We start from the raw sequence: 23660 nt of genomic DNA on the forward strand, positions 1-23660 counted from the left end.
AGTCTATTCCTTCCTTCCCACTCCCTGGGCCCCTCCAAGAAAAGTCCAAAGGGTATAGATTTTTCCTTGGAGAACTAGGAGAAGGAAACCAGCCCAGATGTTTGAGGGAAGGTGTTCTTCGTAGACTGAGGTTCTGGGGATTCACCAGCCTTGACCTCAGTAGCCCTTCTCGACCCTTTCTGGTGTCCCTTCCTTTCCTCTCTGCCATTCTCGGCAGGGCAGGATGGTAGCTCGAGCATTGCTGGGGCATCGCTTGCCTGCCTGTACCCAAGCTCCCTTCCTCTGTTTGAGGCTCTGGTTCCATCTTCAAGGAAACAAGAATGCGGTGGATTTGGACTCTGGTTGGCTCTTGGCAGCTGCATGTTCCTGGGGAGGTCGCCTAGCCTCTCTGAGGTTGCTTCTTTTTTTTTTTTTTTTGCGGTACCCAAGCCTCTCACTGTTGTGGCCGCTCCCATTGAGGAGCACAGGCTCCGGACACGCAGGCTCAGCGGCCATGGCTCACGGGTCCAGCCGCTCCGCGGCATGTGGGATCTTCCCGGACCGGGGCACGAACAGGCGTCCCCTGCATCAGCAGGCAGACTCTCAACCACTGCGCCACCAGGGAAGCCCTGAGGTTGCTTCTTCATTTGAAAAATGATATACATCTTTCAGGATAGTTGGGAGGATTTGTTGAGACAGTGTGAAAAAGTTCAGAACTTAATAAATGTTCATTGTGTATAACTTAAATGTGAATCAAAATCACTCCTATTTTTCTCGTAGCATCAGCTACTTACTGAACAGGGGAGATGGGCTATCTGGCCCAGTGTCTGATGAGAGGAGGATGAGAGAGCTGGAGCTCAGGGACTCTGCCAGGACAACTGTCCAGCACAACAAGACAAGGTGTACTCTCAAGGGGTAAGCCCAAAATACACAAGAGCATTAAAAAAGTGAAACACATTCGTGGGTGACAGATTCATAATGGGATTATTGATTCAAACACAGATCCTTTCTCTTCCTTGCATTTTCCACCCTCCTCCCTCCAAAAATTGTTGCTGACGGCTGGGAGGCGACTCAGGGAAGAAGCTAGCAAGAGACAATGACTTGGCTGCAACTGGTGCTAAAAATGAGCAGCATCACAGCAAAGGAAGGAGATGGCATCGTCCCTCATCCCTAATCTCCCTCCCTGAGCCTTAGTATCTTAGCTGTAACAAGGGGGAAAGAACTTGAGAAGTTGAGTGGATTCAATGCCATAAGGGGTCTGACACCCATTAATAATAGTAGTAAGAATCGTGATGTCTGGAGTCCCCAGGGCCAGACACCATGTTAAATGCTTTAAAAACAGCAGCTCTTTCAATCACTGGCCCGAACTCCATGAAGGCCGGGACTAGGTCTGTCTTGCTCCCTGGCATATTGTCAGTCCCAAGTATAGTATCCTCCTGCATGATGATGATAATAACCAACGCTCCCAGGAACCTTATTTTGTAAACTCACAGTATAGCCTTATTCACCATTTTCAGCACTGTACATTTCTAATCTTCATGACAGTTCTAAGTTCTACCATTATCCCCATTTTATGGATGAGGAAACTGAGGCACAGAAGGAAAAGAGAAGCCGGGTAACTTTCCCAAGGTCACCAAGCAAGTGATAGAGCTGGAGTCTGAACCTAGAAAATCTGTCTCTAGAGACCATGCCCTTGCCCCCCTGTGCTAACTCAGGGGGTCAGGGAATGCTCACAAGTCCAGTGTCAGGCTGTTTTATAGATAAAGCAATAGAAGCTAAGAGGGAAGTTAAATGATTGGCTCTAAGCCACAGAGCCATTAGGCGACAGACCCAGGATGTGGGTCCAAGGTGACCAAGCTAAATGCCTCTGAAAGGGTACAATTTACTCCCCCAGGCCAAGCCCTGGGGGCCAGCCTTTCCCTGTAGCCCCAGCCCTGCCCCCTGCGACCCCAAGTCCACAAATGTCCTCAGTTTTGGTCTGACCTCAGCTAGGCAGCTCAGAGACAGCCTTCCAACCAGGAGTCCTTCAGGAGTCCAATTCCAAGGCTGGGACTGGCTGCAGGCTGACGCTGGGCCCTCCCTTCATCTGTAGCCTCTGGCGAATGTGCCTCTCAGAGGGCCTGGGGCTGTCCCCATTCCCAGCCTCCTAGGGCAGGGTGGAGACTGTCTTGCTGGGAGTGGGAACTGGCAGCTTCACATACAGTGTTTGGTCAAGAGATTTTTCATCCTCCTCTCCTGGCAAGGCAAGAGCTGAGTTTCCATCACTCACATGCTTGCTTTCCATCACTTGCTTCCTTGCCCATAGGCTGGCGTCTGGCTCATGGTGGATGTCCCATGATAAGTCAGGGATATGACAGCTGCTGTTAACAAAACTTCCCCATTCAACTTCCCAGGGTAGGCTGGCATGTAGAGGAGTCCGAGAGAGGGATGGAATCAAAAGAAAACAGCTTTTGACACCAGACTCATTGGAGGTTGAGTCTGGCCTCTCTCTGCTGCTTACAAGCTAGGTAGCTTGGGACAAGTCACCTAACCTCCCTAGGAACTTAAGTTTCCATATTCATAAAATGGTGATAGAAATTCTTATCTGGAAGGCAAAGCCACTGCTCTGCACAGCTCTAGGGGGCATCACTCACACGGTTGTCTGTGTGAGTGGTGACACATGGAACCCAGCTCCATAAAATAAAGGCGAAAGATGCCCCGAGACTGCAGATCCCTGAGTCTGTACCTTGCAAGTAAGAATAGGTATGTGAACTTTCGAATGTGGAACCAAGATACTAACAGGGTCCTTGTGAAGACCTGATATTATGCTATGGAAAGGGGCTGGGGAGCGTGGATGCACGGTAGGCATGGCATTATTGTGGGATAAGGAGGCGGCCCTTGGAGTGAACAGTGCCCCAGACACCTGCCGCACTGAGGGATGTACCTGCCTAGTTCTGGATCTTGTGTGGACCAGCCCAGAGCAGATGAAGACCCACCTCACAACAGCCCTTGAGGCAAGGCCTCAGCTTCCATGTCCTATACGGTTTCTTCTTACTTCTCAGTTTGGCCTCACGGCAACCACAGAGGGCACTAGATATCCTGGCAGTGGGCTGGGAGAGTTAGGGGGTTTCAATCTATTTGGGGGGTTGCAGTTGACTAGCCCAGAAATTCTGAATGGAATTTCTCCCCAGTCTTGCTTTCCAGTCTCTGCCTAAAACAACTCACCCTATCTTTATTTCCCCTCAGAGGGTGCCTTCAAGTCAAGACAGCTTTATTAGAAACCTACCACTGTATGCTATGCTAGGCACAGTGGAGAGGAAGGTGCCAAGGTAGATAGACAGTCCTTAGTCCCACAAAGCTCACAGAAGAATTAGCTGAGGAGGTGGAGTGCAGGGACTCCGGGGTCCATGGTGCACGTACGTGTGTGTGTGTGTCTGTGTGTGTGTGTGTGTGTGTATGTATAGAATCACCTTCACTTAACACTTGGACCCAAGGGAGCCATCCTCCCTGAAAGCAAGGAACCAGTAGCTCCACTGCCCACCTTTAGAATTTAAGCTTTTCTTGTTTCTCCAGGTGAGGGTCCTACCTGCCTAGAGCAGTTCCCTGCAGCCTCTCACCACTTTTCAACTGGCCCAGCTGGCTGCACTTCTGCAGCTTCCAACACAGGAGTTAGTCAAGGGATCCCCATCGAATGGGCACAGAAGCTCACCTTTTAATTGCCTCTCACACCCTCCCTTCTCCCTCCTCCTTCCCTCCACTTCAACAATGCCATCCGATTCATTTGTCTGTTCAGTGAACTCTGAGGTATAGCAGACCCCCTGACTTGTCTATCTGATTTACTGGGAACCCCTAGCTCCTTGCTCAGAGCTAGTAAGGGCTCAATACATATTAGTTGAGTGAATGGTTAGAAGAGTAATGAAATCTTTCCATGGAAGTTGGCGACCCTTCATGTTTATTCTAGGAAGATGTTCAGGTGTTCTCCAAAAGAAGTCACCACCACTCTTCTTTCCCTCCAGGAACCCCTACTCCTGACCCCTTTATTCATTCATTCATTCATTGGGCGATATTTATTGAGTAGCTCTTCTGAACTAGGCATTGCATCCTGTGCTGGGGAGACAAGCTTTGAGCTCTCCCACCCCATCTCCCTCTTCAAACCCCCTTCTTTCTCCCCGTTGCCACCACACACCCTGCCCAGGACACTTGCCCCTTCCTCATTCTGCCTTTTTCGGAGTGGTCCCATATTTGGGTTTCTTTGACCCCGCCAAACCTGTATAGGATTGAGGGAGGGAGGGAGGGAGGATGGGAGGGAGGCAGCAGGACTCCCAGTCTCTAGCACCTGCCCTCAGTCCATCCTTCCACCCCACCCCAGGGACTGTCCAAGCCAGCTCTGCCCAGAATCCCTAGCCGCTCAGCCTCCTGGAACGGCCCTGAACCTTGTTGTCTCGTCTCAGCCTCTGGGGGCCCTGCCCATGGGCGTCCTGCAGAGCCCACCCGGTGCCTGGCCCCCAGCGCCCTGGCCCCTCAGTGCTGCCCGCGGCGGGAGCTGCCAGCTTTTTGGAATTCCTAATCGCTCCTGGCCCCGGTGATTGGCTGCTCAGCTCTGACCCCACTTGGGCTGCCGCCTGGTTGGATAAAAAGGGAATCTCCTTGGGGCTCCAGAGCATTAGACATCGGAGGGGGCACCTGGGACCAACTTCGTGAAGCGGGGAGCCCGGCGGGGGGGTGGGGGGAGCAAAAGACCTGCGGCCTCAGCCCCTTCAAAGAGCCGAGAGATGACGGGGAAAGCCGGGGAAGCGCTGAGCAAGCCCAAAGCCGAGACAGTGGCCAAGAGTACCTCGGGGGGCGCCCCGGGCAGGTGCACTGGGTTTGGCATCCAGGAGATCCTGGGCTTGAACAAGGAGCCCCCCAGCTCCCACCCGCGGGCTCCCCTCGACGGTCTGGCCCCCGGGCACTTGCTGGCTGCGCGCTCCGTGCTCAGTCCCGCAGGAGTGGGCGGTATGGGGCTACTGGGGCCCGGGGGGCTCCCCGGTTTCTATGCACAGCCCACCTTCCTGGAAGTGCTGTCCGACCCGCAGAGCGTCCACTTGCAGCCGCTGGGCAGAGCGTCGGGGCCGCTGGACACCAGCCAGACGGCCAGCTCGGGTAGGTGAGGGCGAGGCTGTGTGGCTGCCTGACTGGGGTGACAGCCGGGAACCCCACGCCGTCGACTCTCGCTTGCACCGCAAGGCCTCCTCCGGGTGCACAAGTTCGTGCCAGGCCGAGAGATCGCAGAGCGGGCCTGGAGCCGGCGCGCCCGGGGCGGGGGCTCGGAGGATGCTCCCGGCTGCGGCCCGGTTTTGGCCTCCGCGTTTCCGGCGGCCGAGCTGTGCTGCGGTCCCCGCGTCGGGCCCGGCTCTGCCGCGGCGCCTGATTGGGGCCCCACTGGAAACAAGGCTTAGGGTGTCGGAGCGCGTGGGGCAGTCGGGGGTCTCCTTCCATTGCTCCACTTCGGCCCCGGCCTCTCGGAGGACCCGCGCTCCTAGAGCCCGATTCCGTTCCGGGCTTTGGCGGCCCGGGAAGCGGGTGCCAGCTTCGGGCCCCAGCCCTGGTGTCCAAAGTTGTCTTTTCCTTCCTCCTTTCCTCCGTTCCAAGCCTCCCGCATTGGTCAGCTGGGTTTTAATTTTCTCCTCACGAGCTTAGACAACCCGGCCACGGCGGCGGCCCAAGGGGTCGCAATCCGAGATGCCACCTAAGCGGCACAATATCTCGGATCCCGGCGCCTCGCGGGCTCGGGACCCCTGGACGACCCTGCCGCGCCCTCCGCGGGCAGTTTTCCCGGCCTCACGTCTCCGCCAGCTCGGCCCTCCGGCTCTGGTTCGCGCTCTGCGATTTCCCCGATTTTTCGCTCTCGTTTAGTTAATTAATTTTTATTTGGAGGGGCAACGAAAAGTGGTGCGTCGCAGTCTCTCCAGTCCTGAGGGGGGGCGCATGGTGCGGGCACTGGAAAGGGGGTTGTGCCCGGGAGCCCCGAGCCCTTCCCGGAGTCCAGCTCTCCGCGCCCAGGCTCCGCTCCTGCGGGCCACCTTCCGAACCCCGCCGCCACGGCTGCTAGCGCAGGGCAGGGCGCCGAACCCGGGGCACCGCCGGGGGGCCCTGCGACCCGCGGAGGCTGTCGCGCCCCCCTGCTGTCCCTGCCCAGGCGTGTCTGGGCCTTTGCTTCTCAGAACGAAACAGAACGGAATGTGTTCACGACCTCGGGATTGCGGCGCCGGCGTGGGTAGAAACAGCCGCGGCTTAGGGATGGCGTAGACCTCACGGAGGGCTCTCGGGGGAGACGGAGCAGGCCCGGCTGCTCCCGGAGGCCGCCGGGGGTGGGGCCCCCGCGGGTTTCGGGAGCCTGACGCGCCCGGGTGCTGCGGAGCGCGTCCCCCATTCTGCCGCACGTGCCTCCGCCCGCTTTTCAGATTCTGAAGATGTTTCCTCCAGCGACCGAAAAATGTCCAAATCGGCTTTAAATCAGACCAAGAAACGGAAGAAGCGGCGACACAGGTAAGGCCCCTGCAGCGTTTTCTGTCACCTTCCTGCTCACCTATACCCTGCCGTCGTTCCCTGATCGGGGGTAGGGTCGCTCGGACCCTAATTTCACCGGCTCTAGATCTGAGGTCCGCTGCTGTGCCAGGACGGGGAGACCAGACATTGTTTGGGGACATCCGTCCAGGGCCCTGGCGTCCGGCCGTGCCGGGTGAGGACTTTGACCGTCCGCCGGGGAAGCGGCACCGTTTCAGGCTTTCTCCTGCTTCTCCAGGAGAAAGGAAAGCCCCCAACTAGGGCTAAACCCGAGCCAGACAGGAGCTGACGGCCCCCAGGTGCCAGCCCTGCATCGGCACATTCGGAGAGCCACGCACACCTCCGGGCGGGCAGATCGGCTCTCCCCTCCCGCCAGAGCCGGTTCCTCTAACCTCTGCCCCGGCCCCTATTCCTCTCCCGCCGTCCCTGTCAGCGCCGCCAACCCCCTATCTTTCTGCGCCCACCGTTCGCAAAATCTCGAGCGTGATACCCGCATGGATGGCAAATTTTCCTTTGGCTTCTGCTCCTCTGTGATCCGTAAGCCTCAGTTTCCTTGTCTGTAAAATGCGGAGGGAGGAGTGTGTGCACTGAAGGACTCCGCAAGCCCTCGCTGGAGTGGAGTGGGCTGCCTTGGAGGATACAGACTAAAGAGCGAGGGTTTTTTTGTTTTTGATTTTCTTTAAATATTTTAAAAATAGACATTACTTGCACAAAGTTAAAATACAGTAGGTGCCGAAAGGTATATCCTGAAAAGTAATTCCCCACACCAGACCCGCATTCCCTTCCGCAGCCGCTACCAATTCCTTGTGCAAATGTATGAGGAGGTTTTCAACAAATAAAGGACTGAGAACCAAAAATCGACCTGACTTCCTGCGGGTGCTGTTTGCCCCTGCGCTTACCCTAGCTTTGTTTTCCCAGATCTCTCTCCGCCCCAGTGCGGATGGAGCGCCCGCAGGGTTCCGGATCGCTGGGTGGACGTTTCCCCCTGGGGTGCTCTCCACCTCATCCTCTTCTCCCCAATTTGTTCTCAGCCTCTTTGCACACTTTCTCTGGGTGCTTTTCTGCGTTCCTCTCTTCCTTCACACCCGGAAATGACCCCCACGTTTTAAAACGGTTCTTCCTCACCTCTCAGGCCCCAACAGGTTCTGGCTTGAATGGGGGTGAACTTTGACTTGGTTTCTTGGTGACCTCGGTTTGTTCCCTTCAGGCGGCTGTTTGTTTTTGTTTTGTTTTGTCTTGTTTTATTGTAAATGGAAACGTTGTTTTTTTAGTCCTGATCCTAGGTCATTTTTTACATTCATCCGTCCAGCAAATATTCATTAAAACACCTCCGATGCATTCATATCATGCTGGTGGCAGGGTGGGGGTAATCCTGTCAGCCTCTGGAGCCTGGACAGGGACCTCCAGCAGGGACAGGGACCCGGAGGGCAGGTTGGAGTCCGGCTGACCGGCTTCTGTGCTGCTGACCGAATAGAGGTGGGGGAGGGATTCCCACAGCCAGGAGAGCCCCGGACAAAGCACCCCCAGGAGCAGTGCTTCTGCATGGGGGCATCTCCTTGTGCAGCACTTGGAGCTGACTGACCCACGGCCGAAAGTCCATGCTTAAGTTTTCTAACCCTCTATCCTCACCTGATACCCCCTCCACCAGGGAAAATTGGGGTGCTTTGGAGGGTTCCCAGGGAGACAGGACAACAGCCCTAGGTTTCGGGCTATTTCTGGTACACGAAGGGAACAGATTATTGGAGAGAGGAGAATGGCTGCTGCAATTTTTAATTAGTAAAAAATGTGTTTTCCTGAGCCTCTCTCATTTGGGGAGTTCAGGTAAGAGACCCTGGAATATGGTGATGAGAGGCAAGCATCTCTTGATCACCCAGAAACACAAGAGGCTTAGCAGGGGTTAGAGAGGGGAGTGGGAATGGAGCAGCAGCCTTTGGAGTCTCTCAGGTTTTGCTCTTCCCTTTTCCTGGAGGGCTCAGCTCTGATAGACTGGTTACAATGGGAAACTGAAGGGTCTGGGGTTCTGCGTAAAGCCAGGAGCAGGGTTTGGGTCACGTTGTACGGGGCGCAGGGAGACTCCCTGGAGGGCACATCAGCATAGACACGTGGATTAGCTCTGAGGCAGGAACGAGGGGAAGTTTGGGGGATTTGAGGCATTGTTTCATTTTGTTTCTTTCTTAACTCCTTTCTTTTTTGTTTTGTTTGGTTTTTTTGTTTTGGGTTTTTTGTTTGTTTTTAATGAGAGCCGAGGCTGGCACTTGAAAGGTTCTGAATGACCTGCCATCCCCTTTCCTCTTTGGCTTTGGCCACGCCCCAATAGCTGTGTGCCTCAGTTTTCCTAGTTTTGAAAAAGACTTGCATGTTTTGATTGTTTATTTTGACTGTTCAGGGACGCTTCGGTAAGTGGCAGGAGAGGAATAGAAAGCAGCAGATCTTCAAAATTCTGAAGAATTAACTTTCTGTATACATAAACATTCTGTTCTTCCCAAGAGGATAGGAGAAACACTTTAGAATCAAACCAGTCATTTTCTATAAAGAGCAGAATCTTTCTTTCTCACACATCCCCCTCCACCCCCACCCCCCCGGCGTCATCCTCCAAGACGTTAAAGCCAACACCAGCACGAGGAGTATACGGGGCTGACATTTGTACTTTTTCCTTGTGTTGGGAGAGGCGAGGGCAGCAGCGAGGGATTTTAAACCACACACCCCCCTCCCATGCTGTTTCCAGGGTCCAAATCCCGGAGGCTCAAGCAGGGAAGGTACCATTGTTCAAGTGGAGTCTACGAACAAATCTGGACTATACTGCTCCCCAGCTTGTTGATGAGGGTGCAGGATAAAGGTCACCTAGAACCTGGTGAAATTCAGGTCTGAAAAAAGAATTTGTGTCTGTAAGTGGGTGTGTAGTGTATTTATTCAAGAAAGGGGGCTATGAACCCCCTAATATTGGAGGTAAAACATTGTATGTACTGGAGCATATCCATCTGCTAGGGTGAGAGGATGTGGCTTTTACTGGATTCTTAAAGCAGTTTATGACTCAAAATAGGTCAATGTGAACCGCTCTGTGGGCGCTGGGGGAGTGTGTGGGAAGGCACTCTCGGGATGACCTGAATGAAACTCCCCTGAATGGGGCTCCCGCTGGGTGAGTGGCTGAGCCTGTGTGTGGGATGGCGGGGAGGTGACCCTTCACTTCTGAGTCCAAGAAGGGACAGAGCACCCCCTTTCCCTTCTCCCTGCCCCCAAGACTGCGTGGGGCGGCTCTAAGGAGCCTTTAGGTCTGGGCAGGTGAGGAGAGCCGGGCGTGCTGAGGTAGGGTGAGGGGCTGCTAGAATCAGTTAGTTCTCTGCTGTACAGACGCTGGGGCTGGGGCGGCTGCTGCATTTGACCTTCTGGTGAATCTCTGAACTCTGAGTACGATTTAAAAGATCGACCCTCCTGTCTGTGGGAGGAGCCCAGGAAGCTGGGCCCGAGGAGGCTGAGGCACTTACTCACCTGGTGAGCCCTCCACGCTGTGCCTGGGAGAAGAGGGGCTTTCTGTAGTTTTCTAAAATTTGTGTCTTAACACCCTTTCCCTCCAAGCACTTCCAGGAAGATTCCCAGTATAAAATGTCACTGAGGGCTGAAATAATACTCCCCACCACCAGAAGGGTAGTGTGGGCCCTCAGACTTGAATGAAGAAGAGTTTAGAGGATGGGGGGGCGGGGCAGGGAGCGAGGTTGCATCTGATTGTGCTGGCCAAGCCTGGGTTTGGGGTCTGTCCAGGAGCCATGGGGGAGGGCCATTCTGTCCTCTCTGGGACAGCTTTTTCCATTTTGGGGGTCCTGACTGACTTTTTTTGCTCCCCTCAGGACAATCTTTACCTCCTACCAGCTAGAGGAGCTGGAGAAGGCATTCAATGAGGCCCACTACCCAGACGTCTATGCCCGGGAGATGTTGGCCATGAAAACGGAGCTCCCGGAAGACAGGATACAGGTAACAGCTCTGAGTTCCTCTCTCACACTTTCCTTACCCTCAGGGACATCGACTGCCCCAGGCTCCCAAACACCCATCTCCCACCCCGCAGCAGAGTGTGTGCTTGCCTGTAATCACGTCCTCATGCACAGCAGTTCATTTAAGCAGGCAGGTGTTTGCTGAATACCTACCATGTGAGATGGGCACTGCTGGGGGAACAAGAGACTTAGCGGAGGAGGCGAGGCCTGCTGCTGCACTGTGGGCTTCCTGAGGAGTATGTGAGACAAACCATGTGCCTGGAGGTGGCCCCAGGCCTCTCTGGGTGCCTGGGGGTGGGGGAGCATCTGTCTCCCTTCCTTCCACTGCTTTCCCTTGAGGAAGAGGTTGCCCCCTCCTTTCCTATCTACTCCCCACCACCTCCATCTACCTGAGCCTCCTGCCTCCTCACAACCCAACAGCTGGCCCTGCCCAGGGCTGCTGCTCCTTGACTTCTCCCAGATCTGGCCCATGATGTGCTCATTAAGCCCCTCCCCGTCACTGGAGAGTTTTGTGGCGGAACCAGCCCTGACCTGGACTGGGCTGTCCTCAGCTCTGCTGGGTGCCCAGCCTCCTTTCATCAGTGTCAGGATCCTCCCAAGTCCAGGACGCCCCTAGCTGGGCAGGAGTGGGCTGCTTAATCATTTCTTCGGGAGGAGATGAAATCTGATGATTCTCCAGACAGGGCCTCTAAGAGCAGGAAGAAGTGATGCGGTTGGAGGAACACTTCCAGAAGCTTTGGGGTTGCCTTAGTTGGATCAAGACCTTTAATCAAAGTTGCTCCTATCGGGACACCTGAGTGGCCCGGAGTAGTTGACGGCCCAGGCTGGAAAAGGGCAGAAAGGGTCCCGACTTCCTGAAACCCCGTCTGCTCTGAATCTCCTCCTCCTTTGTGTCTCCACGTGTGATGTGAGTTGGGGCGGGTAGGGGACAAGTCCAGAGGAACCGAATAAGGTGTGTAGGTTCCTTGCGCTCCCTCACTGGAGAACCAGAGAATGGGAAATGAGGCGTGAGCTCCTTTTCCAGAAGAGCCTGCCTCTCCACTGGAAGTCTATGGGGAATTTCAGCCAATGGCTTTAGACAGTGACACTAACAATAAGCTCAATTATTCATAAGCAGATTATCTGTTTGGCGTATTATCCATGGTGGCCTGGATCCATCATACCCCCCAGCTGAGTTCCAGTGGGAACAGGCTGGGTGTTGCTTCTGGATCTTGTATGTGCGTGTGCGTGTGTGTGTGTGTGTGTGTGTGTGTGTGTGTGTGTGGTCATGACGAGCAGCGGGGGTGGGGTGAGACTCCCCGATTTCCCCGTTGGTTGGTCCCACATTTGCGCTACTGACCAGTAGGAAAGAACAGCCTGTGCCTTGCGGTGGCTCGTCCTGAAATCCCTTTGGCTGTGGTGGTGGTGGTGGGTGGGAGTGTCTGAAAGATCTGGGGAAGCTCGCCCTTGCCCTCGGCTGTCACTGCATTGCTGCAGATGCCCAGCCCGCAGACTCTAGGCTTTTTAAAATCGCCTGGGGCGTTGTCTACAGGGTGGTGTCTGAAGCCACCAGAATCAGCATGGATGAGCCAAGAGTGTGGAGTACATTGATTCCCTGGATTGTGAGGACTGGCTGTGGAATTTGCGGTTATGGGAGAACCAAGGCAAGGATCTCTCCAGCTCTTGCAGCACCGCCTGGTTCTTTGGCTAAATGATGCCCCCAGAAGGTGTTTGTGAGTTGTCAAATAGCCGTGCCCCCAAGCGTTTTACCAAGTGGCCTGGGAAAGGTCTTAACATCTATCGGTGGCAGTCACAGCTCTATCCCACAGAGCAGTTCTCATGTGCCCAGTGCTCTAACTATGGGACATGCACAGGAGAGGCAGGGTGGTGCAGTGGTTAGGGACACCAACTCTGGAGCCAGACTGTCCTGGCCTCACCAGTTACCAGCTGAGTGACTGTGGACAAGTTACCTCACCAGCCCGAGCTTCCCATTGCTCATCTGTAAAATGGGGATGACAGTGGCAGCTGCAGGTGTCATGAGCCATGTGTGTGGCGTGTTCCAGTGGGTCCGGCATGGGCCCAGCTCACTTGGTTTGAGCTCTGATCTCATTAAATCCTGGCGACAGCCTGTGGGGGAGAGAACATTAGCCTCCTTTTATAACTGAGGAAAGTGAGGCCAGACAACTAGTAAGTGGGGGGACACAGGGACCCACCTAAGGTCTCTTTAGGCTGCACCTAAAGCCCACTCATTCACCACCTGCCTCTTGGGTTTGAAGCCTTTGCTTTGACTTGAAGCTGGAGGAACAGAGATGATTTGATGTCAGGTGGGAGGCCTGTATCAAATCTTCTTTATTAAAAACCCCCCAATATTTATTGAGTACCAGATACTGTTCTAAAAACCCCCAAAACTCACTCATAACAAAATTATTCTTTGAATGAGCGAATTCAGGTACATGAGTTCAAAAGGGTGAAACGTGAGTCACCCTTGCCACTGTCCACCGGCAGTCCCTCCAGGGGTTACCAGTTTCCTTTGGTTCCTTCCAGAGATAGTTTATGTATATTCTTTTTTTAAAAAAAAATTTTTATTGGAGTATAATTGCTTCACAATGTTGTGTTAGTTTCTGTATTCTATTCCCAAAGGATCCTCAGAACGCCCGATGGACTAGGTACTATTACTATTCCCACTTTACAGGTGGGGAACCTGAGGCCCAGAGTTCAGACCTGAGTCCCTTTAGACTCCAGAACACTTACTTCACTACACTGCCACCCTTCCTCCTCATTTCCTCTCAGCATGTTGATTTAGTGGAACCAGTGCGTCTAAGGATGGACCCTACCACTCAGAGCCAGTCCCCTCCCCTCCCCCAGCTTTCAGGCCTTTGTCTATGTGTTGAGGCTTAAGGGGAAGGGCAGTTATTAGAGGCTCCAAGTCTGAAGTTAGACATTCTCAGGTGGAATGGAAAGGTTATTGGACTGGATATCCAGTCAGGGACCCAGATCTTAGTCCTGGCTCTGACACCCACCAGGCATGGCAGAGGCCAAGCCATCTGTAAAGGAAAGGGGGAATCCCTCCCAGAGAGCAGCCTCCTCAGGATCACCTCTCTCACTGGGCCCCTGGGCTGCCATGGAGGAGTGGGACAGCCCCAGGTGGACAGCTGGGACACACACTTCTGCTGGGCCAACCCAAGTAAGCCCCTGGATGTGTCTGAGACCTACTGTCCAATGTCTAACGAGAACACAGTGTAGATGTGAAAAGTCAGACACACCTACTTCTAATCTTTGTTTCACTGCCAGCAAATCAAACTCTGAGCCTCAGATTACTCATTTGTGAACGAATAATAACAAAAAGTATCTAAAATAATTTAACAAAAGTATTGTTATTGGCATTATTAGTGCATAGCATTGTCCCAGATATTAAGTGCTTTCCATGCCCTTTTTCATTACATCCTCACAAAAGCTAGATGAGTTAGATGCTATTCTTATCCCCATTTTCTGGATGAGGAAACTGAAGGGCTGAGAGGTGAAGTAAGTGGTGGACTGGGATTCAAACCCGGTACTCAAGTACTATCTCAGGAGAGCAAATGAGGGAAACTGGAGCACCCATCTACAGAAACTGGAATAATTAATGCAAATTGCAGTGATGAGGGACCAGCCCCCTCAGTAGTGGCGATTCCCTCTGCCTTTGTGCTTTGAGGGCAAGCACTTCCTCCCTCTATATCTCTCTGGGTTGGAGTGTGAAGGGATAAGGTGCATTGCTGGGGGAAGAAGAGATTTCCAGTCTTCATATCAGACTCAGACATGAAGTCCTTTCTGTGTCTCTGAGAAATGCTAGGATATGGCATTCTGGAAGCCCCTGCCGATGTCAGCCCTGGGGAAGAGGAAATGGATTTCCAGATTGACTTTATTTCCTCTGTGTGGTCACTCATTCTCAGAGTTGTAAGACAGGAGAATATTAAGCTATTCACTTATGTTTACTGTATTTTTTTCTGACAAGAGTTGTATTTATTTAAAATGCCTCCGTTGCAGAGATATGGAGGCACAAAGTGGACAGAGACATCTCACCTCCACTCTTAGCAGCCTGGTGTGTTTGGAAGGATGATATTTGGATTCTCTGACTAGCACTGTTCCATTCTGCCTCTTTTAAAGTGGTCCCCTCCCAAGGGTAGGGAACAAAGTTTTAGGGGATTATATTCCAGAAGTAAGAAGATAGCTGCCTGGATGGGAAAGGGTTTCCGTGTGTCTCAGCCCGGGACGTTTATGAGATCACAGGGCAGCTTTTTAAAATTACCCGTGCCAGCCCCCCACACCTAGCAATGCTAGGTTTGGTTTGATGTGGAGCCTGTACGTTTTTAAAACTCTCCAGGTGATTGTGTGTAGCCAGTGTAAAAATGCTGGGTCAAGGGCTTCCCTGGTGGCGCAGTGGTTGAGAGTCTGCCTGCTGATGCAGGGGACAGGGGTTCGTGCCCCGGTCCGGGAAGATCCCACATGCCGCGGAGCGGCTGGGCCCGTGAGCCATGGCTGCTGAGCCTGCGCGTCCGGAGCCTGTGCTCCGCAACGGGAGAGGCCACAACAGTGAGAGGCCTGCGTACCGCAAAAAAAAAAAAAAAAAAAAAAAAGCTGGGTCAGAGGCTCAGGAAAAGAGTTTCAGTGTTTCAAGTGGGTTAATATGAGTGGAAGAAAGTGGAGTACTGGGTAACCTGGTGGGATGACCTGTCCAGAGGTTCAGGGAAGGATGCTGCATGAGGCTGCCAGGAAACATGGGCAGAGCTGCCCCCTAGTGGACATCAGAGGCTACAGCAAGGCCAGGCTTTTCTGGGCCTGAAGCTGGGACTGGAAAGGGTGTGCTGCAATATGCTGTCAGAAGTGCTGAGTGGATGTGGAGTGTGAGGTCGTTAAATCACGCCAGCAAGGAGCCCATATTAATCAGCTTCCAGTCAGAGGAGAGAAGAGAATCCAAGTGACTATGATGGCAAGTGCCACATGGCCAAAAAAGCCGGGCCCGATAGCCTGGGGCAAGACTGGAGGGCAGGGCCTGGGGTAGCCAAGGGGCCAGAGGTGCAGAGCATCTATCATGCAGGATGTCTCCTTTAGTGGGGCTATCCTGGAGGGACTGCAGAGGGAAGGAGGCCTGGGCACATAGTCCTGTGGGGATACAAGGCTGGGAACTCGTGAATGCAAGAGAAGCCCTGGTTACCCACAAAGGGAGAGAGACAGCTGACAGTGTTGCCTGCCGGCTCGATGGGTGCCCTGTGGCCGAAGAGCATCCATTTGGCGAGAAGCCCTTTCCTGGGTCCAGTCCATCCTTGGAGGCACAAGCTCTTGGGACCCTCTCTGCCAGGTGTCGACAGCCAGAGGCCTCCTACCTGGGCTCTCTGAGTGCTACTGGGCACCACCTGTGAGGGGAAGCGCACCAGGAAACCCAGGCTCTTTCCCGAGCTAGAAGATCTTCCCCCTCTCCTTTCCCTGGGACTATCAAGTTGGTGACCCTTGATGTCCCTTGTAGGCCGCTTCTCAGGCACTTGGAGGCCCTGAAGTGGAAGGCAGGGCTCTGGTCCTTGCTGGGGCCTGGACGCAGGCTCTCCTGAAGAGTTGCGGACCCGACTTCCTTGAGAGTGGAGCAGTGTCTTCCAGAAAGTACGCAGTCAGGAAAGTAGAGAGATTGGAGGAGTATTGTGGGCTTGCCAGAACCAAGAGACCACGCAGGAAAGGGGGCCTAAATGCTGAAAAGACATGTCAAAGGTGGGAGATGGGAGGACCCGGCTTTATGGGAAAAGTGTCACTGAGCATATTTGCTTGAAAGCAAATCCTCATCTCGTAGCACATTTGTCCCCAGACTTCGCCCAGCATCAAGCCAACGTTTTTCCGTTCTTCCAACATGCCAGGCATTTCCCATGCACTATTCTGTTGAATTTTTAACAACAAACCTGCAAGGAAGTGGTACCATAGGGCAGAGGAAGAATCGGAAGCTCAGAAAGGTTAAGAAATGCACCCAAAGTCACAAAGGCAGTTGGAGATAGAGCAGGGGTCTCCAACCTAGGTCTTCTAGCTCCTGAGCATAGCCAGCTGCATGGGTGGTCTCTTGCATTTGAGCCTCAAGGGTCTGGGAGACATTAGAAACGCGGGAGAGTTGCAGGGGCATCTGTTTGGCCCCTAGAGGGGAAACTCGAGGCTATCTGCATTAAAATCTTACAGCCTGAAGGTTAGCTCTGTACCCCCATCACACCTCCTGGAGTTGTTACTGTTGTTATTATTATTATTATTTGTCAGTCCAGCCTTGCTGCAGAGCACGTGGAGAGGGCCAGGAGGGCAGGTAATGCCCCTGATTAACCTGACCCCTGCACAGACTCCCACTGACTTTCTGTGCCTCCACTGAAATAATAATAAGTAGCTTTTATTGAGCACCTTCTGTGTGACAAACACTGATTTTAGGCACTTTCATTAATCCCTGAAAAAGTAGGTATTCTTTTTTTTTTTTTTTTTGATATTCTTCTTTTATGCTTGAAGGGACAGAGACTGAGAGAGAGCAAATAACTTGCCCAGGATCACACAGAAATTTTTGCCACAGTTGGGAATTCCAGTTCAGGACTGGCTGCTTTCAGTGCTTCTTGCAAATGTTTAAGTTCTGCACACATGCTGGTTGCTTCCAGGAAGGGAAGAGAAAGGCAAACATGAAGAGTGGTTAGGGTTAATTCTAATTCCTTGTCCTCTTGCCTCCAAGGCACCAATGCCACAGCTTCCCTGCCAGCTGTCCTACAAAGAAATTGTTTTGGCTGTCCAGGTTTCCTCCATAAACTGGAGCAGCATCTGGTCTTCAAAGAGCCAGGCATTCCAGGAGCCCATAACCAAGGGTCTGGATGACTCCTGGTTTGAGCGACCAGCTGGCACCAACTCCCCTTGGAGCATCTGTGGGCAAAGTCTGATCTGCAGACCAGTTATTCATTTGTCCAAATTAGGAGACTGAGGAAAATGGTTCTGTTTACAGGCCCCGGAGATGATCTGAATCCCAAGTCTGCACCCTCTTCTTCAGTGTTCCAAGAAAGATGCTGTTTCCATCTGAGAACCCTGCCCCCCCTCAAGCTCATGGAATCCTGGGGAAGCCAGGGCAATGCACCTTTCCAGGCACCCACACTTGGGGGGGTGGAGGGAGTGGGAGTGGTAGCGAGCATCTCTGCTTTTGTTTACTCCACAATCCCTTCTCCAGAATACCTGATGCTATTTATTTTTATTTATTTATTTTTTTGCTGTGCCATGCAGTATGTGGGATCTTAGTTCCCCTCAGGGCTCGAACCCTCGCCCTCTGCATTGGGAGCTTGGAGTCTTAACCACTGGACCACCAGGGAAGTCCCCAGAATACCTGACTCTAAACCGTACTGAAAACAGACACTTCTTTCATCAGTTTGTCAACAGAACTCATTCTTGGCAAAAACCAGATCTGACCTCGTGCTCTTTATTTGTCCCTTACGAATATGTGTATGTTTTGCTGCAGAAATCAAAGCTGGTTTGACTATGGGGTACCACTGCTGCTGCTGCAGGATGTTACATAACATGTAATATATGCATCACATATTTTTTCTAAAATCCAAAACATTCTGGAGTCTGGTCCCAATGGGTTCCAGTTAAGGGCTTGTGGTCCTGTTGTTTTGTAATGCACCGTATTCAAGCAGGAAGGTCATCTCCTGCCCAGGAGGCAGATGGCTTACTTAGATTCATAAAGATAGCCTTCCCAACCCTCTGTGGTCAGACTTGGAATTCCACCTTAGAATTCCATCGCCAAGGGGTTCATTCTTTGCTGTCTTCTCTGTGAGGTGGTTGAAACCAGAAGTCACTTACACCTTTCTGTGGCTTAGTCCTTTTAGATTTTTCCTAGGTGCAAAAAAGCTTGAGACGAGTACTTGTAGAGGACGACCAAGTGCTAACGGGAAGGAAGATAGAGCAGGACAGAGGTCTCAGACAAACTTCAGGCTTTGGGTAGGGCAGAGGGCCTGCGGGACAGACAGGGCCGCAGGGGAGAGATCTAAACACACCGCAGAGCCAGGCCAGGCCGAGGGCCGAGTTAGCCCGAACTCGCATGGTGCACCTATTTCCGCTCTTTAGTGCACGGAGCGCAGCCATCTAGTAGCCTTCACATTACATAAACCCGTTCCTTGGCCAGGTTCGCTGAGCGCGGTCTGGGTCTAGACCAGAGGGAGGCCTTGCATTAGCTCCGCAGCTTTCCAGCAGGGACGGCAGGTGCTAAACCCGGTGGTGGCAACGGTGCGGCTCACCGGAGGCGGCGCCGCCCAGGGAGGGACGAAAGATCGTTTTCTAACAGCGCGGGCGCGGGTCAGTGTGAGGATTGAGAGGCCCGGGGTGTCTGAGGCCGCATCTCTCCCATTTTTAGAGTTTCCTAGTTATTTACAAATGAAGAAATGCCAAAACAGGTTACACACATTTGGGTCAACTTAAAGGTGTGCGAGGACCGTGCGGTCTGGAAGCAGCCCCGCAGAAGTCTGTGACCGCGGGGCTCTGGGCGCCTTGTGGGTGCGGCCGGGGCGCTCCCTGCTGGATGTGGCCGGCCGCGCTCCGCTGCAGACTCGGAGCTGTCGGGAGCTGCCAGGGAGCTCACTCCGCCACCTGGCGGCAGCGGTGGGAACCGCAGGGGCGCGCGGACTCCGAGCCTCCGCCGAGGCCTCCCCGCGGCCGAGGCAGCAAAGGGTTAAGCTGTCAGCGGCGCGATGTTAAACAGGTGTCAAAGGCTCCCCATATATCTGCAGATTGAAATCAAATTCTTTGCCGTATAAAAAGATAAATTACCCAGGCGCTGCCGCGCGTCCCACTCATCACGCCAGCGCCAGACGGCAAGCAATTTTTTTTTTTTAATGTGCTAACGACCTAATCAAGCAATCAAGTCGGAGAAGATTGCAGAGTGACCGGGGCAGCCATCTGCCGGCAAGCCCCGCATTCATTTCCCGCGCCCCCGCGTGGGGAGCGGGCCGGGGAGGGAGCTGCCGTGGGGGAAGAGGGGAAAAAATCCTAAACAAATTAACACCCAATTTTTCCTGTCTAATTAGTTAAATGAGAAGCGTTTGGGGTCCCCCGGGGAGGGGGGGCGGCTTGCGGCGCGGCTCGCTCTGCCTCCCCAGCATTAATTAGTGCGGGTCAATGCGGCGGCTCCCGAGAGAGCAGCCGCTTTAATTTCCCGTGATATTTCAGTGCTTGAGGCCCATCGATTCAAACAGAAATTAACTTATTTTTCAATCAGCCCAGGGCTGCCCCTGGGGGTGACTCTTCTTTTGCCGCCTCCTGAATAGAGCTGGAGCAATTTTTCATCAAAAGCTGAAACCTCCGCCGCCGGGGGCGGGGGAGGGGGCCCGGAGGGAAGGGCGGGGACCTGGCCGAGGTGAGGGAATGGAAATCGCCCAGGAAACTAATAGATTCTCCCCGAACCCGCCTCTGCCCTCCCCCCATCCCCCCACATCACGGGGCGCTTGGGTGGCTCGCCGCCGCCGGGGTCAGGGCCTGGAGAGGCTGTGAGGGGACCAGAGGGGGCTGGCGGGCCTGGGGTCCTTCCAGAGACCCCCGGTCTGCCGCGGGCCTCTCACCTGCTTGAGGGACAGTGCAGCTGTCCCTGGCTCTGCCTCCTGTCAGCTGCAGGAAGCCTCAGGAAAAATGCTTGGGGGGACCAAGAAATTCCCCCCTCCTCCATGCATGAAAGGGACCCAAGGATCTCCTCCCAAAACCAGGCTGGAGTGTTGCAGATACCCCCAGCCCACCCCATGCTCTTTCAGACCCTGCACCAGTCAGCTTTGGGGCCAGAGAAGCATCCCCTAGAGTGTCCCCTACCGCACTCTCCTAGGTCCCTACCTTCACATGCTCCTCACACCAGAAGCATTTTGTCTTCCTTCCCTGACTGAAGGATGGTTGCCCAGCTCCCCCAAATGTCATTCGGAGTTAGGTCCAAAATTGTGCACAGTGGGTGCATGGCAGGGCAGGACTTGGCCAGGACAGGGCAGAGAAGGGAGGCTGACTCAGGCCTCTTGGGAGTGTCCCCTGCCCTGCTTTGCAGCCGTTCCCAGGCTTCCTGACACCTGGATGAAAAGGCCTGTGCTGCCTGAGTCCACACTGACCTCGCCTGCTGGGACTGCTCTGGCCTCTGCAGTTCTGGTGGAGACAGAGCCCTGAACCAAAGGCACTGGAAAGGACTTTGTCCTGTACGAGCCAGAAAAGGGATTCTGTTTGTATGCTGGAGGTGTGAACACTTGCAAGAGAGCTATGAGGGTCGGGCTTCTCGGCTGCAAACTGAGGACCACATGGGGAACTGCCCATCTGCCAGACCCTGTCCAGGAGGTGTCCCTACTCCATCACCTTAAACTGCTTTGATTTAAAAAAAAAAAAAAAAGACCATTTTGCCCATCATGTTCTCACAGGACTTGTGTCTCATTCTGGACACCCTGAGCCTGGAGGAACCCCAGGGGTACTTCGGGGTAGGTGAGCTTAAGTAAGGATGCCCTTCTGGAGAAAGCGAAGTCACAGGGGAATGGGGCCGTTGGCAATCAAAGAGGCGGGTCCCTTAACTCCAGGCAGACACAGCGGGGTAGGGGCCTGGCCTCTGCCTGGTGGAGGACGCCCCTGACCTGTTCGTCTGCACTTACAGGTCTGGTTCCAGAACCGAAGAGCCAAGTGGAGGAAGCGAGAGAAGTGCTGGGGCCGGAGCAGCGTCATGGCGGAGTACGGCCTCTACGGGGCCATGGTGCGCCACTCCATCCCCCTGCCGGAGTCCATCCTCAAGTCCGCCAAGGATGGCATCATGGACTCCTGCGCCCCGTGGCTGCTGGGTAAGAGCCTGCACTCTCCCTGGGGCCCTGCCCCCGTGGTGAGGGGAGCGGGCTCCCTGGAGGAGGGGACAGAGCCCTGGAGCAGGGACGCCTGGCCACAACGCCTGGCGGGAGAGAGGCCCTCCAGAGCCAGTCTCCCGGTCTCCCTTGGGGGGCTCAGAGGGCAGGCTGCACCCGGGGCTTGGTGTCTGTCCCTCACACCCACCTACTGGGTGCCTAGGACTCTCATCCTGGACGGATCCCCCCTGTGAGTTCTTTTGTCCTGTGAGCAGGGGATGGCTATTGCCCCAGGGTGTGTATCCTCCTCTTCCCTTGGCTGGAGCTGGGGTTGTGGTGAATGAAACAGCCCCTCTTGGGGGTTGAGGGGACCTCTAGATCCCTTTGGCCACCATTCTGGCTTTGCCCAAAGGACTTCTTCCCCCTAAATCTCTCCACCTGCCATCCTCCCCCATCTGCCATCTGGACCTGTGTCTGACAGCAGCGCCAGCTTATCTTGGAGTTCTGAGATCTGGAATCCCAAAAGGGAGGGCTCGGGAGCAAGTGCTGTGCTCAGGAAGGGACAGACAGGACTCCCGGGGGCCAGGTGCCCAGGGACTTGGCTGGGAGAAGCCCTCTGCCGGCCTGGTGCCCCGCTGCTGCTCCGCAGCCTCATCCCCGGCCCCCCTCCCGCTGCCCCGGCCCCGACCCCGACCCCTGGGACTCGCGTGATTGCGGTGTATGAAGTAAGGCTTTCTGCTCGTCCTTAATTCTGGCCTCTCTCTATCTTTGCCGTTTTCAGTTCAAGATGGCTTTCCCAGGCGCTTTTCTAAACCCGAATACCAACAATTCTTTTTAGGGATGCACAAAAAGTCGCTGGAGGCGGCAGCTGAGTCGGGGAGGAAGCCCGAGGCGGAGCGTCAGGCCCTGCCCAAGCTCGACAAGATAGAGCCGGAGGAGCGGGGTCCCGACGCCCCGGCCGCCATGTCCCAGGAGGAACTGAGGGAGAACAGCATCGCCGCGCTCCGAGCCAGAGCGCAGGAGCACAGCACCAAAGTGCTGGGGACTGTGTCCGGGCCCGACAGCCTGGCCCGGAACGGCGAGGAGCCGGAGCGGGAGGAGGCCCCGGACGAAGACAGGCCAGCGGAGAAGCTGAGTCCGCCGCAGCTCGAGGACATGGCGTAGGCAAGGGCGCGCAGACACCAGAGCCCCAGGACTCTGCTCGGCTCTGCTCGGGGCCTGTGGTGCTGGGAGGTGTTCTCAGAGGCGGGGCCCAGGCCTGCTCTCTGCCACCCTCCCCCACCCCACAGGCCCTCTGTGACCCCCAGGGGACTTCAGGCACAACTCAGTCCTGGCTGAGGCTTTGGGCCAGGCTGAGACATCCCTACCTAGTCCTGACCTGGCCAGCACCCTCCTCCTCCAACTAACAGACCTGCCTCAGAAGCCTTCTTGCCGCCCCAGACCACCCCCTCAAGCTGCTTTCAACTCAATCCTTTGGCGGCTCTCCGTGTCCGAATCCACCCCTTACTCTCCGTTCTCTTGCTCAATAGCGCCCTCCTTCCCAGCGCCACACCCCCTGTGGACTGTGCTCTGCCCAGACCCAAAGACCGCTGCTGCAAACACACTGGCCGCCACAGCGGCGACACGGATGGAGGACCTGCACTCCAGTGCCGGTGTCCTGAGCGCCCCAGCCCCCAGCGAAACTCTGCTCCCCTGCCTGCTCCTTCCTCAGTGTGGGTGATGTGCTGTCCTGAAGGCCCAGGCACAACCCCTGCCGGCCCCCGGCGCTGGGGCCCAGATTCCAGATTCAACTTGGAAAGTCTCAGCCTGGGCCCCTCGGCCAGCCTTCAAGTCCTGCCCTCCACAGTCAGACTCAGGAACCCACCCTCCACACCCAGCCGGTCCCACCGTTCCTCCCCACACAGGTGCCAGTGCCGCAGGGGGCAGTGTACAGTACCTGCAGTGAGGCCAGGGTCTGCCCTGCAGCCAGGGGGTACCTCTCACAGCTGCTGTGACTCACTGCACCTTTGGGAAGCCAAATCCTCCACCCAGGGCCCTTGGGTGTGTGTTTCTAGAGCATCCTGACCGCCCCCTCCACCCCCCAATATGCTGCCTGTGACCCTGACTTGCTGTGCAAGGCATCCTTCCCCTAAAGATTCTTGCAAATCACTGGTTCGCATGTGCCCTGCCTTGGAGCAGCCCAATCGAGCTGTAAAATGAACACATAGGAAACCACAGATCTTGACTCAACTTGATCCAGGCCATTCCTGGAGGGGTCCTGGGGCTATAAATAGCCGTCACAGTTGATCACAAGAAGAGTATGAGAAAAGGCTAGAAGGAGAGCAAGGGAGGAGCCAGTGTTAGACCCAAACTAAGCTACAGGCACACGTACCTTCCCGCTGGGTGT

General features: G+C 54.7%; 1 protein-coding gene across 1 annotated transcript; it reads left to right on the plus strand.

The window, feature by feature from the left end:
* Nucleotides 1-4730: 4730 nt before the first annotated feature.
* On the plus strand, nt 4731-22438 carry VSX2 (visual system homeobox 2). Its single transcript, XM_030831528.2, has 5 exons — nt 4731-5100; nt 6402-6486; nt 10347-10470; nt 21097-21277; nt 22113-22438. Exons 1-5 carry the CDS (start codon nt 4731-4733, stop codon nt 22436-22438), a joined length of 1086 nt encoding a protein of 361 aa, XP_030687388.1.
* The last annotated feature ends 1222 nt before the right edge of the window (nt 22439-23660 follow it).

This window comes from Globicephala melas, chromosome 2, assembly GCF_963455315.2.
Source record: "Globicephala melas chromosome 2, mGloMel1.2, whole genome shotgun sequence".
Classification (NCBI taxonomy): Eukaryota; Metazoa; Chordata; class Mammalia; order Artiodactyla; family Delphinidae; genus Globicephala; species Globicephala melas.